This window comes from Triticum urartu, chromosome 1, assembly GCF_003073215.2.
Source record: "Triticum urartu cultivar G1812 chromosome 1, Tu2.1, whole genome shotgun sequence".
Classification (NCBI taxonomy): Eukaryota; Viridiplantae; Streptophyta; class Magnoliopsida; order Poales; family Poaceae; genus Triticum; species Triticum urartu.
The window spans coordinates 34,151,888-34,167,251 of record NC_053022.1 but is presented as its reverse complement, the minus strand read 5'-3'; the positions used below and the strand labels follow the sequence as shown (position 1 = coordinate 34,167,251).

Genomic DNA, 15,364 nt, shown 5'->3' with positions numbered 1-15,364 from the left:
GATAAACGGGATCACATCATTAGGAGAATGATGTGATTGACTTGACCCATTCCGTTAGCTTAGCACTTGATCATTTAGTTTACTGCTATTGCTTCCTTCATGACTTATACATGTTCCTATGACTGTGAGATTATGCAACTCCCGAATACCGGAGGAACACTTTGTGTGCTACCAAACGTCACAACGTAATTGGGTGATTATAAATGTGCTCTACAGGTGTCTCCGATGATACTTGTTGAGTTGGCATAGATTGAGATTAGGATTTGTCACTCTGATTGTCGGAGAGGTATCTCTGGGCCCTCTCGGTAATGCACATCACTATAAGCCTTGCAAGCAATGTAACTAATGAGTTAGTTGCGGGATGATGCATTACGGAACGAGTAAAGAGACTTGCCAGTAACGAGATTGAACTAGGTATTGAGATACTGACGATCGAATCTCGGGCAAGTAACATACCGATGACAAAGGAAACAACGTATATTGTTATGCGGTTCGACCGATAAAGATCTTCGTAGAATATGTAGGAGTCAATATGGGCATCCAGGTTCCGCTATTGGTTATTGACCAGAGAAGTGTCTCAGTCATGTCTACATAGTTCTCGAACCCGTAGGGTCCACACGTTTAACGTTCATTGACGATATAGTATTTATGAGTTATGTATGTTGGTAACCGAATGTTGTTCGGAGTTTCAGATAAGATCACGGACATGACGAGGAACTCCGGAATGGTCCGGCGATAAAGTTTGATATATGGGATAATAGTGTTTGGTCTCCGGAAGGGTTCCGGAATTCACAGAAGGGGTTCCGGATGTTTCCCGAAATGTTTGGATACGAGAACACATTATTTGGGCCAAAGGGGAAAGCCCACAAGGTTTTTGAAAAGCGCAAAAGAAAGTTTTGCGGAATCCAGGGGCCAGACGCCAGGGTCCCTGGCGTCTGGGTCCAGACGCCGGAAACCCTGGCGTTTGGCCCTGGAGTCCGAGAAGGACTCTTGCCTTTCGAGTGAAACCGACTTTGTGGAGACTTTTACTCCAAGTTTCGACCCCAAGGCTTAACATATAAATAGAGGGGTAGGGCTAGCACCCAAGACATCAAGAAACACCAAGCCGTGTGCCGGCAACCCCACCCCCTCTAGTTTATCCTCCGTAATAGTTTTTGTAGTGCTTAGGCGAAGCCCTGCGAAGATTGTTCTTCACCAACACCGTCACCACGCCGTCATGCTGCCGGTACTCATCTACTATTTCGCCCATCTTGCTGGATCAAGAAGGCGAGGACGCCATCGAGCTGAACGTGTGCTGAACGCGGAGGTGCCGTACATTCGGTACTTGATCGGGACGGATCATGAAGGTGTACGACTACATCAACCGCGTTGATAAACGCTTCCGCTTTCGGTCTACGAGGGTACGTAGACATACTCTCCCCTCTCATTGCTATGCATCACCATGATCTTGCGTGTGCGTAGGAATTTTTTTGAAATTACTACGTTTTCCAACACCCGCCTTCACCAACGCTCTTCACCGCTCTGCATCCGTTCCACAATGTAGGGCATATAGATTTTTTGTTCAAAAGTCAAACTAACCGAACCGTGACAGAGTATATAGATAAAATTTATTTATATTTACAATACCAAACATATATAATATGTAAATATATCCCGTGATGTGTCTAATGATATGCTTGGTATTTTAAATGTAGTTATTTTTCCAAAAGTTTGACTTTTGAAAAACATCTGGACACTAGATTATAATGGAGGGAGTACATAACACGAGTGATTGCCCCCGTCGGGTCAGCTCAACTTTGAAAAATATATAAATGCAACAGAATAAAGCAAGCTGCAATAACATGTTTTCCACTGCCATGTGAATGCAATAGAATAAAACAAGTTGTACAGAGTGGCACTCTCCACCACATTGTACACGAGTGATTGCCTCCGTCAGAAACAAGCTGAGTAGACATGTTATAACCATGTCTGAATTTGACCCTTTTTTATTTTCCAAAAAAAGAGAGAGTGCAAGGGTATTGTCTGCAGTGACAGACTTCCCTGCCCATTTCCGAATTTGACCATTTTTTCATTTCCAAAAAAAAAGTAAATTTGTTGTCCACAATGGTTGCTTTATTGAAGTCAAAGTCTGCACATGGCATCAGCCGGCAAGAACGACAAGCTAGATACTTTGGGAGTAGATGCCAAAGGATGGGCGTATGAGCTAGGTTGGGATAATGGAGCCATGCTTTGGGGTTTGCGTTGGAAGACCAATGCGCCATTTGTCATCCAGGGCCACAGGGTGCCCATGTGACAACAATCATATAACTATATTTAGATACATGTGCATAATGCTATCGCCCCTGATCTAACTGACCGACATGGATGGATACATCCTACCTTCCGGAAAGATGGTTTGTCTGGCCAGTTGTATAAATAAAACAAGTATATATGCATAACTCTTTTTCTTCTATTGTCAGCTAAAGAGGGAAATCGCTTCCGATTTCCATCATCCCAACTAACTTTTGCTTAAGCAAATAGAGTAATTATTAAGAAGCGATTACGTGTGGCTACCGAAAGTCAATTAAATCTCGACTTCTCCTCAGACACGTACAAATTGTCTCACTTCAGAAGAAAGCTAATTACTCTATTTAGTTGTATCTTCATATTGCTTTTAGTTGTCGGTGTATAAGGTGGAAAATAGGTTCTTTAAATAAAAATCCGATCGGTTTACTGCAACGATCATGTTATTTTTCTATCTTAATATAAGACATGCAGCTCTCCTGCATGCATGGTTTAAGAAAAGTATATAAGGTGGAAAATAGGTTTTAAATTAGTTTCTCTTGTATCTTTATTTTAATCTCAATTTTTTTATTAGACTCAGTTTATCTTAGTGTTGTTTTATCAGTTTATTCTTAGTCAATGCTCTAGACCGGTTAAAAAATGCTCTAGACCTAATAACCGATCCTTCAATTAGTATTAGAGCAACGTTCCTTTGTTGAGGCTTCCTTGTAAGGTCTCCTTGCAATAATTTTACCAACTATGAAGAGTATGAACTCTAGAGAGGGTAACCACTAGAAAACACATGATTTGTTTTCCTCTAATGCATGAACTTTTAAAGAACATGAACATTTTTGGAATATACGAATATTTTTTGTATATTTTCTCCGAAGTGAGGAGCAGCCAGTTTTTCCAAATGGTTTTTTTATTTTCTTTGGGGGCTAACATCCGTGCATGGTGAAGCAAGAGCCAGTTTTCTCAGGAGTTATCCTCGCACGTTATTTGTACACTTCACGATTAAAGGCGGAGCGAAGGTGCTCTTCTATTTTGATCGCATTCCACAAGCCTACATGGCATAATGTGTACTCACATTTACGAAGATGAATTCTGATATAATTACACAAACTGGCGCAACACAAACAAAGCCAAAAAACGGAGAGCACAGAAGCGGCAGGTGGATCAACCGAGATTAAAGAGCTCTCGGTCCAGTGACACCCAGGCGAACCCAACATAGTCGTCTTCATTTTGAGTGAAATATAACCTTCGATTTAATCATACAAGATGTACAGTAAATGGTATTAACAACAACGGTATATCTCGTCAACACACACTTGCAATTCCTTGTGCGCCTCATCACAGACGTAGCACACACCTGAGGGACTTGCCTTCCTCCAGCAGCCGGAAAGCCTCATTGATCTCCGAGAATGGCATCTCATGGGTTATGAAGCCATCAAAGTTTATCTTCACCTCCTGTAAAGAGAACAGTCATTGCCGTTTAGTAAATTATAAATGTTGTTATTCATTTTAATTTTTAGTTTATTGACATGTATTGTGAGCAAACAATGAAGAAAACGGTGATTACCCCCTGCATGCACTGGTCGACGAGGAGGGGAAGCTGCGACTTGCCCTTGAAGTCACCAAAGGTGCACCCGGTGATCCGACGGCCATCAAAGAGCTCCATGGGATGGAGCGGCATCATCCGGGGCGTCGGATGGATCCCCAGCACCACGGTCAGTCCCCAACCCTAGATTCACACGATTTATGAGGTTGATGAGCCTAATTGCTTGAAAACTGTCCAGCCAATGACATCAGCAGCCAATGTGTTCCCCTCAGAAAAAGAGGGGAACACTTTGTGTCCCCATACTGGATTAACAAAATAAAATTCTCCAGAAAAAGATAAATAAAATGAAATTGCTCTTCAGAAAAGCTTCTTTTTGACAGTTGCTCTTCAGAAAAGTTGATTGCGAAGGAAGGGGGAAATGCGTACGTCGTGTGTGGAAACGAAGGCCTCTCGAAGCACATCAACGTTGCCACTGCACTCGAAGCTGTAGTCGACGCCCCCATCCGTCAACTCCCTGATCACCTCGTGGACGGGCTTGCCGCACGCCTTCGAGTTGATGAAATCCGTGATGCCCATCTCTTTGCCTGCAATGTACACGTAACACAATCAAGATTGGCAGTGCCCACGGCCACGGAGAGGAAAGCGACGCCCATGGTTTGATCTGAGTAGAAGTGTTTCCTGTTGTAGATTCACGTTGCCATTTTGCCATTGTTCGTGACTCACTGGACACGCATAAAAGTACGACAGATGACAGGCCTCTATATTACCTCCCTTGTAGACAAGGCGTTTATTGGAAAGGGACATTTTTAGTTACATGATGGAAAATGACATTGAGCAAGAACACGACATGGCCGAACGCGCACCTTTGGCAAACTTTTCAGGGTTGATGTCCACGCCGATGATCCGAGATGCCCCTCTTATTCTTGCTCCTTCGCCAACCTAAAGTAAAAGAGATTATTGAAAATATTCCGGCATTTTGTTTTGAAAAAGTTCATCACCAGTTCATTGCAACTTTTATTATTGTGTTGTGCTAGCAGAAAAAAATGTTCATAAGTTCTTTTCTGCGTGATGATCACAGGTCCTTAATTGACTAACCGCAAGACCAACAGCACCAAGTCCGAATATTGCTACGGTGGAGCCCTTGGACACGTTTGCAGTGTTCCATGCAGCTCCCACTCCTGAAATCGAAAATAAAATTGCGTTACATAAAAAATTGCTATACTAATTACCAATATTAAATTCGTAGACAACAACAACAACAACAACAACAACAACAACAATAATAATAATAATAATAATAATAATAATTAATATGCAAAGAAATATTTGTACGCAGTTTCAGAGAAATTCGTGTGTCCACAACATTTGTATTCCAGAAGTGATGATACTGAAACATTTTGAACTCAGATGTTTCTTTCATTCTAGAGAAGTCCTCACAAGGTTACCGGGCATAGCAGGCACCTTCGAAACTGATGTGCACGACAGTGACTCCCTGTCAATACCAATTTATATTTTTTTTGAAAAATCTTTTGCTATCGACGGTGGGAGTGATAGTGACCGAAGTCAACATTCTAACCATCTCTTGAGCTTCAGTCTGCCAAATCGCCATGCCGTTTTCCAAATTAAAATCCAAAAAGGGTGACCTAGTTGATAAGCCCGTGCCATGTCCACTTGCATGCCGGTTTTGTTCTCATACAATCATCCATGTTAAATAATTCAGGTCGATTGATCGATCGAGTATAATTATTGATTAATCAAACTAAGAGAACAAGAGCATCAACTGGACGCAATTAATAATTTGAAGCAAAAAAATTTACCTGTGGAGATGCCACAGCTGAGGAGGCACATCTTCTCCAGCGGGGCGGCGGGGTTGATCTTGACGGCGCAGGCGGCGTCGAGCACGGTGTACTCGGCGAAGGTGGAGGTGTTGAGGAAGTGATAGACCGGCACTGTGTCACCGGAGGTGTTCACCACGGAGAACCTCGTCCCGTTGTCGGAAACCATGGTGCTCTTGAAAGCGTCCACACGGTAGGTCCCGCACAGGTTGGTCGCGCTGGAGTGGCAGTAGGCGCACGTCCCGCACTCCCCGTTGAAGATAGGCACGACGTGATCTCCTGGCGCGAGGTCCTCCACGCCTTCTCCGACGCTCTCCACCACTCTGCAGATAACACGAGGGGATGTCGCCGTCAGCTCAACTTTCAAAATATAGAAGTGCAGTAGAATGTCACAAGATGTATTTGACATGTTTTATAGACCCTGGTTAGTTGAACTTTGAGAAATACTCCGTATATAAGTGCAATAGAATGGTATATCTAGGATCAGTTATTGCAGCGGACACATAGCCCATCAAAACCATTGTTTTATTTCTGAAGTCAAAGTCCGCACATGCATGTGATGCCAAGGGATGGGCGTATGAGCTAGGCTGGGGTGATGGAGCCATGCTTTGGAAGGCCCAACGCTCCGTTTGTCATCGACCGCCGCAGGGTGTCCATGTGACAACAACCATATAATAACCATATTTAAAGATGCATACAAAATGCTATCGCCTCTCATCTGTCTGACCTGCATGGATAGATACATACAGTATATCCTACCTTCCATCCACAAAGATGTTTCTTGTCTGACCAGTTGTGCATTAAACACCTATATATGCATAACCTTTTTTTTCCCATTCTCGGGCTAAGAGGAAACACTTTTCCGGTTTCTACTGCCGTGTAAAAATAGTCTGTAAAAAATAGTCTGTCAAAATAGTCTGACAGTGAGTACTGCACCCGGCCTGCCTTCTGAGTACTGCACCAGAACTGTGTCTTCTGCTTAAGCGAACGTACGGAGTGATTAAGAAGCGATTGCGTGTGGCTAGAAAAAGTCAGTTGAACCTTGACTTCTCCGCCCTAGATAAGCACAAATTTTCTCACTCCAGAAGAAAGCTAATTGCCACGTGGCACATGTCCTAAGCTATCTCGAAATAAACAATAAATGAATAAATAAATAAAATAGCTAATCACAAAGTCCCTTGACATCTCGTCTCAACTGTACGAGCTAGCTATATTCGGCTCAAAACTGTACGAGCTATACATGTCAACACATAGCCCATCGGCCTCGAGAATAATTGTGAAGAAGTAGTAGCATGGGAAGGACAAAAATCAAAGAGGAAATTGGAAATTAAGGGTGGGAAACGATTGCTTACCCGGCTGCCTCGTGTCCAAAGATGCGAGGGAACCTGCGTTGACGCTCGTTCTGCGTCGTCAAAGCACGCAGGAGATGTGGTCAGATGCCCACAGATCGATCAAAGAATATGGCAAAGGAGATGCGGTCAGAATCAGATGCTCAGACGCCCACAGATCGATCAATGGATAAAGGAAAGAAGAAATCAAAGCATGGTTAGCTACCTCTCCTCTCCAGAAGCTGAGGTCCGTGTGGCAGATGGAGGTGAAGAGGACCTTGACGCGCACCTCCATGCGCGCCGGCGGCGCCACCTCCACCTCCTGCATCACCAGCGGCTCGCCGGGACCCCACGCCACCGCCGCTGTTTGCAACACATCCAACCGGGGTTATTCAGATAATCCATGGCGCCGGCGCGGCCGGTGCATAGATGAGAAGAGGAAAATGGCCGGGAGGAGGAGGAATTATCAAGATCGGGGAGAACCTTTGCACTTGATGGGCTTTCCCTTGGTGCTGCCGCCATTGGAGTACCCATTGGTTGCCATGGTGTGAGCTTCTCTGTTTTCTTTCTTTGTTTTCTATCAAAGCTAGGGGAAGTGGAAGTTCTTCTTCCCAGTTAGCAAAGGCAGCGTATTTGATGCAGCTGGCAGCGTGCTTATATAGAACGAGTCGGTGTTGATGGCCTGTCTGCCATGTGCCATCCCTCCTAGGCTTCGACCTGACAGGTGGGCCCCCTGGAATATCTTCCCAAAATACCCCTGGAATTGAGCGATATTCAAGGGCGAGAACCACATGTTCGTTCTCCGGTGTATTTCTTTTTTGAGGCTCTGCTCTCACCTCGCTTGACTCTGTGCTGAGGGTTAAGAAGCAGGGCACAGTCGTTCGTCCAGGAATGGCCGCATCTCCTATTTGGTGCATGTAGCGCAAATTAATGCGTTACTCGTATGGGCCGGCCCATATAAGATCGCCCACTATGTATATCGGTTATGGAAGCTGAGAGAAGCTTCTGGTCCGGTTTTTCCTTCCTCAGTCCTGTTTTGGGAACCGTTCAGCCTTGTTTTCTCAGAATATTCTTTCCTATGTTTTTTGACCAGCTTTTATTTGGTTTTCTCGTTTTTCCTGTTTTAGTTTTTAGTTTTAGTTTTCTCTTTTCCTTTCCCTTTTTGATTTTTGGTCTTTTCTTCAAATTCTTGATTTTCCAGAAAATTATAATATGTTTTTACAATTTGTGCAGTTCTTAAATTCCTTACCTTTTTTGTAACATTTTGAAAAACATTCAAATGCACAAGCTTTTTTTCAATGTCCACCGAGTGCTTTCAGATTTGTGATATTTTTAAAACATTGTGAAATTTTTCCAAATTAGCAAACTCCTTTCAAATTCATGAACTTTTTTCAAATTCGTGTATTCTTTTTCAAATTCATGAAGTTTTTTAAATTATTGAACATGTCCAAATTTGTGGAGAAATTTGATTTTTGTCTATTTCAAATATGACCGAAGAAAACCGATGGCTTTTTCCTAAAATAGCAAACCAGCAAGCAAAAGACGAGCTGAAAAAAACAATGTGTAAATGTATAGACCCAACCGAGCGATTAGCAATCGAGCGAGCGATGTTGAGCGAGTAGCAATCGAGCCAGTACTTTACTCGGCCAAGGCCCACGCGAAGAGCCCCTATGTGCAATGTTGTCCCAACTAGCGCATAAGGGGGGGGGGGGGGGTGCTATTATGCCTCATTTAATGAAGGGCGGTAGCCAGTAAATCCTATCAGCCACATTCTACGGCAGATTGTCGTAGGCTCGCACAGGTTTAGCGATGCACCGAGCGACCTGGCCGGCCCAATTATCAATAAATAACATGCTACAGTATTGGACGGTTTTGGGAACGTTCTAGTAGGTTCCAGCTGGGTTTTCTAGTTTTACAAACCTTCTAGAAGTTAAGGAAAGGCTCCTAAACCGGTTTATGTCTTTTTCAATTTTAATTTTTTCCTATTTCATTTTTGCTTTCCTATCCTTCTTTCATTTTTTCTTTTTCGTTTTCTTCCTTTATCGTGTTTTTCTTTTCTTTTCTTTGTTTCTTTTTCTCTTTTCTTTCCTTTTCCGAATTAATCTTTACTTTTCAACAAATGCTCGGAAATTTTAAAAAATGTTCGCGTTTCTATTTTTCGTTCATTTTTTCTAAAATGTTCACGTTTCCAAATTTTTGTTCAAAATTCAAACAGAATTAGAATTTTGAAAATTGTTTGCTACTTTACCAAAAATGTTCAAAATATCAAAAAAGTTTAGAGTTTCAGTTTCTAAAAAATTTCACATTTTAATTTTTGTTTATGAATTCAGATAATGTTCGGGAATTTCAAAAGATGTTCCCACTTTTAAAATTTGTTCGCAAATTTAAAATTTATTTGCAAATTCTAGATAAACTCCAGGAATTTCAAAAAATGCTTGACTTGAAATTTTGTTCACAAATTTTAAAAATGTTTGGGAATTGCACTTTCCGAATTGTTCAAAAAATATCATGCCTTCAAAATTTGTTCGTGAATTGAAAAAGTGTTCGGGTAATTTCAAAAAAATGTTCACCTTTGAATATTTGTTGACAAAGTTAAAAATTGTTCGGGAAATTCAATTTCCAAATTGTTCAAAGAAAATCATGTTTTCAAAATGTGTTCGTGAATTCAAAAATTGTTCAAGGAATTTCAAAAAATGTTAGTAATGATGGTGGCTAGCGACGTTCATTGGTAGCAAGAGGTTCTCGGTTCGATCGCTCACATAGACTTGTGTTTATGGGAATTTTTCTATGTGATGTTTTAAGTTTTTCCGCTGTTGTTTACCTCTTTAAACATCGCGCTGCCAATATCACATGAGAACTTGTGTTTCTCAATGGCTATTGGTTTGCATACTGTGTAACCGACCTCGAGGTCGCGTGTTCGAATCCTAGCGCCAGCCCCTCCTTTTTCTGCGTTGTTTCACGTCGCTAACACTGTACGTCTGTGACAACCCGTGTCACTGCAAATGGGCCGGTCTAGCTGAGTCGCCCTGTGCGAACCACCGACTTGTTGCAGCAACGAATAGAAGGTCCCATTGTAACCAGCCTCGCTTGCACGCGCTATAGCCGGCCGAATAAGGAACCGTGTCCGTCGTGCCGACATCATGATGGGCCATGATGAAGTCACACATTTTTTTCTGATCCTTTTTATGTACATTTTAAATGAATATATAAAAACACTTAAATTTACTTTAAAATAATAAAACCATGATTTTGAAAATTGTTAACATGGTATAAAATTTTTTAGTGCAATTTAAAAATGTCAGTGACAATGAAACAATGACCCTGCGTTACAGAAAGATGTGTGTGTTTATTTTCTGAAAATTGTGTATAAAATGTAAGAAAATGGTTTGCATAGTATTAAAATATTTTGTATGATTAACAAAATGTACGTGACATTTTAAAGAAATGTTCCTGTGTTTAAAAAAGGCTAACATTTATGAAAATGTTTGTAAAAAAATATTAGCGTAGTTTTAGAAGGAAAAATTATTACCATACAAAAATGGTCACCATGTATTTGAAAAAATGTTGACCACATATTCATAGAAGTGCTCAAAACATATATTAAAAGCAACATTTACATCGTCTTGTGTATAAAAAAGTGCTTCATGTCGACGTCATGGAAACATAAATTTATTTAAAAATAAAAATAATGACTTTTAAAACGTTAAAACAGTATGCAAAATTGTTAGCACACCTAAAAATGTCGATAGCTTCCAAAACAAAGTTCATGACAACGAAAAATGTGTATACGATGTAAAACAATGTTTGCATAAAACAAAAAAAAATTGTACGACTGAAATAATGTATGCGGTGTTTTAAAGATATATTCTCGTCTTTCAAAAAAATTGTGACATCTAAAAACAGTTCAATAGTTAAAAAAATTAATTTAAAAATGTTCAACATGTACTTGAAAAACTGTGGACCATGTACGACAAATAGAAATAGTGTTCAAATTATGTATTAAATGAAAATGTACATCATGTATTTGAATTTTTAATGTCTATCAAAAAAAGATTCGTTTGTACACTAAAAAATATATTGCTGATGTCTACTACGCAACTTTATTCTTATAGACACGTGTTGGGCCTTCAAGCACAGAGTTTTGTAGGATAGTGCAATTTTCCCTCAAGTGAATGACCTAAGGTTTATCAGTCCGTGAGAGGTGTAGGATGAAGATGGTCTCTCTCAAACGACCCTGTAACCAAATACAAGAAATCTCTTGTGTCCACAACACACCCAATACAATGGCAAATTGTATAGATGCACTAGTTCGGCGAAGAGATGATGACAAAAGTGTAATATGGATAGTAGATATTGGTTTTTGTAATCTGAAATTATAAAAATAGCAAGGTAACTAATAGCAAACGGGCAAAAAAACGGTGTTGCAATGCTTAAAAACAAGGCCCAGGGTCCGTACTTTCGCTAGTGCAATCTCTCAACAATGGTAACATAGTTGGATCATATGGTTATCCCTCAAAGTGCAACGAAGAATTACTCCCGAGATCCGATTAGCGGAGAACAAAAGATAGCAATTGTTTGTAGGGTATGAAGCCACCTCAAAGCTATTCTTTCCAATCGATCTATTCAAGAGTTCGTACTAAAATAACACAAATCTATTGTTTCCGTTCAATCTATCCTAGACTTCGTACTAGAATAACACCAAAGCACATATTCATAATACTCAATCCACATAAAGAACTACAAAGAGTGCCCTAAGATTTCTACCGGAGAAACAAGGACAAGAACGTGCATCAACCCCTATGCATAGATTACCCCAATATCACTGCCGGAATCCGCAAGTTGAGTGCCAAAACATACATCAAGTGTATCAATACGATACCCCATTGTCACCACGAGTATTCAATTGCAAGACATATATCAAGTGTTCTCAAATCCATAAAAGTATTCAATCCGATAACCATGAAATCTCAAAGGGAAAAACTCAATTCATCACAACAAGATAGAGAGGGGAAAACACCATATGATCCGACTATATTAACAAAGTCCGCGATACATCAAGATCGTGACATCTCAAGAACACGAGAGAGTGAGATTAAACATATAGCTACTAGCACAAACCCTCAACCTCGAGGGTGGACTACTCCCTCCTCATCGTGATGGCCACCGGAGATGATTCCCCCTCCGGCAGGGTGCTAGAACGGGTCTAGATTGGTTTCCGGTGGCTATGGAGCCCTGCGGCGGCGAAACTTCTGATCTAGGTTAACCCCGAAGGGTTTCGGAATATTTGTGAATTTATAGTGCAAAGAAGGGGTATGGGAGGCCACCGAGGTGGGCACAACCCACCTGGGCGCGCCAGGGGCCCCTAGCGTGCAATGGTGGGTTGTGCTCCCCTCGTGGCACCCCCTAGGTGCAGCTCTGGCCCATTGGGTTCCTTTTGGTCCAAAAAAATCTCCAAAAAGTTTCGCGGTGTTTGGACTCCGTTTGATATTGATTTTCTGTGATGTAAAAAACAAGCAAAAAACAGCAACTGGCACTGGGCACTGGGTCAATAGGTTAGTCCCAAAAAATGATATAAAGTTGCTATAAAATGATTGTAAAACATCTAAGAATGATAATATATTGGCATGAATACTTCATAAATTATAGATACGTTGGAGACGTATCAGCATCCCCAAGCTTAATTCCTACTCGTCCTCGAGTAGGTAAATTATAAAAGAAATAATTTATGAAGTGTGAGTGCTAGCAAACTGCAAAAGTTTGATCAATGATAATTTCAATCACTCTTCCTAGCATCATAACAACAATTCTTTCTTATGAAACTTCTCATGTTATAGTGGCAACCAATTCACATGTTAAGGTTCAAACAATGAATTCTCTTGAAACTCAACAACCTATGTTCTTAGTCACCAAGCAATTGCAATTCAACTTATTCAATAGAGTTTAAGTAAGAGGTCCACATACTCAACCATCATATGGTCTTCAATGATTGCTAACGCTCACCTTGTACACATGAGCAAAACGTTTCAACCGGACACATAGAAAGATAGGGGCTTATAATTTCGCCTCCCAACGTATTCACCTCAAGGGTAATGTCAACAATAATAACTCATGCTACCCATATTCATCTGGACATATGTGCCTAGATCTTTCCTCACCACATGATGCTTACCAAAAGAGAAAATAAAAAGGAATAGAGAGGAATACTTTGACTTTTTGCATAAAAGTAAATACTGAAAAGTAAAAGATATGCCCTTCGCAGAGGGAAGCAGAGGTTGCCATGCGCTTATTTGTTTGTATGCTCAATCCCTTAGTGTAAAAGAACGTCACGTTATATTGCCCCTTATGATAGCAACCTTTATTATGCAGTCTGTCGCTTTTATTACTTCGTCATCACAAGTTCGTACACCGCTCAATTTTCTCTTACACTAAATGATCTCACACATTTAGAAGCAATTTTTATTGCCTTATTGCACCGATGACAACTTACTTGAAGGATCTTGCTTAATCCTTAGGTAGGTATGATGGACTCTTGAAAATAAGATTTGGGTTTAAGGGTTTTTGGATGCACAAGTAGTATCTCTACTTGGTGCGGAATTTTTGGCTAGCAAAGATGGGGGGAAAGCACCACATGTTGAAGGATATATGACAATATAACTTCTATGTGAATATGAACAAACATAAACCATTACGTTGTCTTCCTTGTCCAACGTCAACAATTTTGGCATGTAATATTTTGACGGGGGCTCACAATCACAAATGATCACCATGATAGTGTATTTATATGTGAAAGTTCTCTTCCTTATACTAATTATTCGTGAATTTCTTGTATTACCAATGTTGTGATTGTCAAGCCTCAAAAGATTTCACTTTCTAAACCCAATGTGAAGCTACCACTAGGTATGACATGGTTTCAACTTCATGATATTCAATTTATTCAACAATTTACTCATAGGATATAAGTGAAGCACAAGAAATGACATAGAAAAGAGCTTCATTGACAGGATGTGAATGCCACTTACTTAGCCTCCCTGGCAATTATTTGAGGACTCTATTTTAGTTGAAAACTTTCATATCTAAGTACTTTATTAAAACAGCAAGCAAAACAAAATAAAATGACAATCCAAGGATAGCACGCATCATGTGAAGAAGCAAAAACTTAGGCTCAACCGATACTAACCAACAATTGTTGAAGAAGAAAGGTGGGATGCCTACCGGGGCATCCCCAAACTTAGATGCTTGAGACTTCTTGAATATTATCTTGGGGTGCCTTGGGCATCCCCAAGCTTGAGCTTTTGTGTCTCCTTAATTCTTCTCGTATCACGGTTTTCCTAAATCTCAAAAGCTTCATCCACACAAAACTCAACAAGAACTTGTGAGATAAGTTAGTATAAACCAATGCAAAAACCTTATCATTCTCTACTGTAGCAAATTACTAAGATTATTATTCAACATTGCATACTAAATTCCTCTGCATATTTAATACTCCTATCCGCAAATAGAATCATTAAACAAGCAAACATATGCAAACAATGCAACTATAGCAGCAATCTGCGAAAATAGTACAGTCTGTAAAGAATGTAAGTGTATCAATACTTCTTTAACTCCAAAAATTATGAAATTTACCACATTGTAGAAAATTTACCAGAGATTATTTTGCAAAAGGTTTCAACATTTTATCACATTCTGACTTTTCTAGGGAATTTTTGCAACAGCGGTAAACTTTCTATTTTCAAACAGCAACATGTATACTTGCAAAATAAGCATGGCAAAGGCTATCATTGCCATGTTTATTGAAATAAAAGATGCAAACATTATTATAAATAACATAAAGCAAATACTAAAAAAATAAATTGATGCTCCAAGCAAAACACATATCATGTGACGAACGAAAACATAGCTCCAAGTGAGGTTACCGATAATGTTGGAGACGAAAGAGGGGATGCCTTCTGGGGCATCCCCAAGCTTAGTTGCTTGAATCTTACTTGAATATTACCTTGGGGTGCCTTGGGCATCCCCAATATTAGGGTCTTGTCACTCCTTATTCTCCTCATATCGACATCTCACCCAAAACTTGAAAACTTCAATCACACAAAACTTAACGGAACTTTGTGAGATGGGTTAGTATGATAAAGGGCAAACCATTCCACTTTTGGTACTATCAAAGACAAGATTCATAATTGTTCTCACACAATGCCTACTGTAGAATATCATTTCCACAATTTATATTGAGAAATATAAGCCATGGAAACTAGAAAACAAGCAAACTATGCATTGAAAACAAAATCTGTCAAAAACAAAACAGTCTGTAGTAATCTGTACTCAAACCATACTTCTACTACTCCAAAAATTCATAAAATTTAGGACCGCGTGAGCAATTTGTA

At 40.2% G+C, this 15,364-nt stretch overlaps 1 protein-coding gene across 1 annotated transcript; it reads right to left on the bottom strand.

The window, feature by feature from the left end:
- Positions 1–3,480: 3,480 nt before the first annotated feature.
- Positions 3,481–7,627, bottom strand: LOC125544884 (alcohol dehydrogenase-like 4). The gene is made up of 9 exons (XM_048708670.1): positions 7,467–7,627; positions 7,210–7,346; positions 7,008–7,057; positions 5,638–5,978; positions 4,916–4,998; positions 4,684–4,759; positions 4,247–4,404; positions 3,842–4,003; positions 3,481–3,729 (listed from the first exon to the last, which is right to left on the bottom strand). Exons 1-9 carry the CDS (start codon positions 7,525–7,527, stop codon positions 3,613–3,615), a joined length of 1,185 nt encoding a protein of 394 aa, XP_048564627.1. The 5' UTR covers positions 7,528–7,627; the 3' UTR covers positions 3,481–3,612.
- Between the last annotated feature and the right edge of the window lie 7,737 nt (positions 7,628–15,364).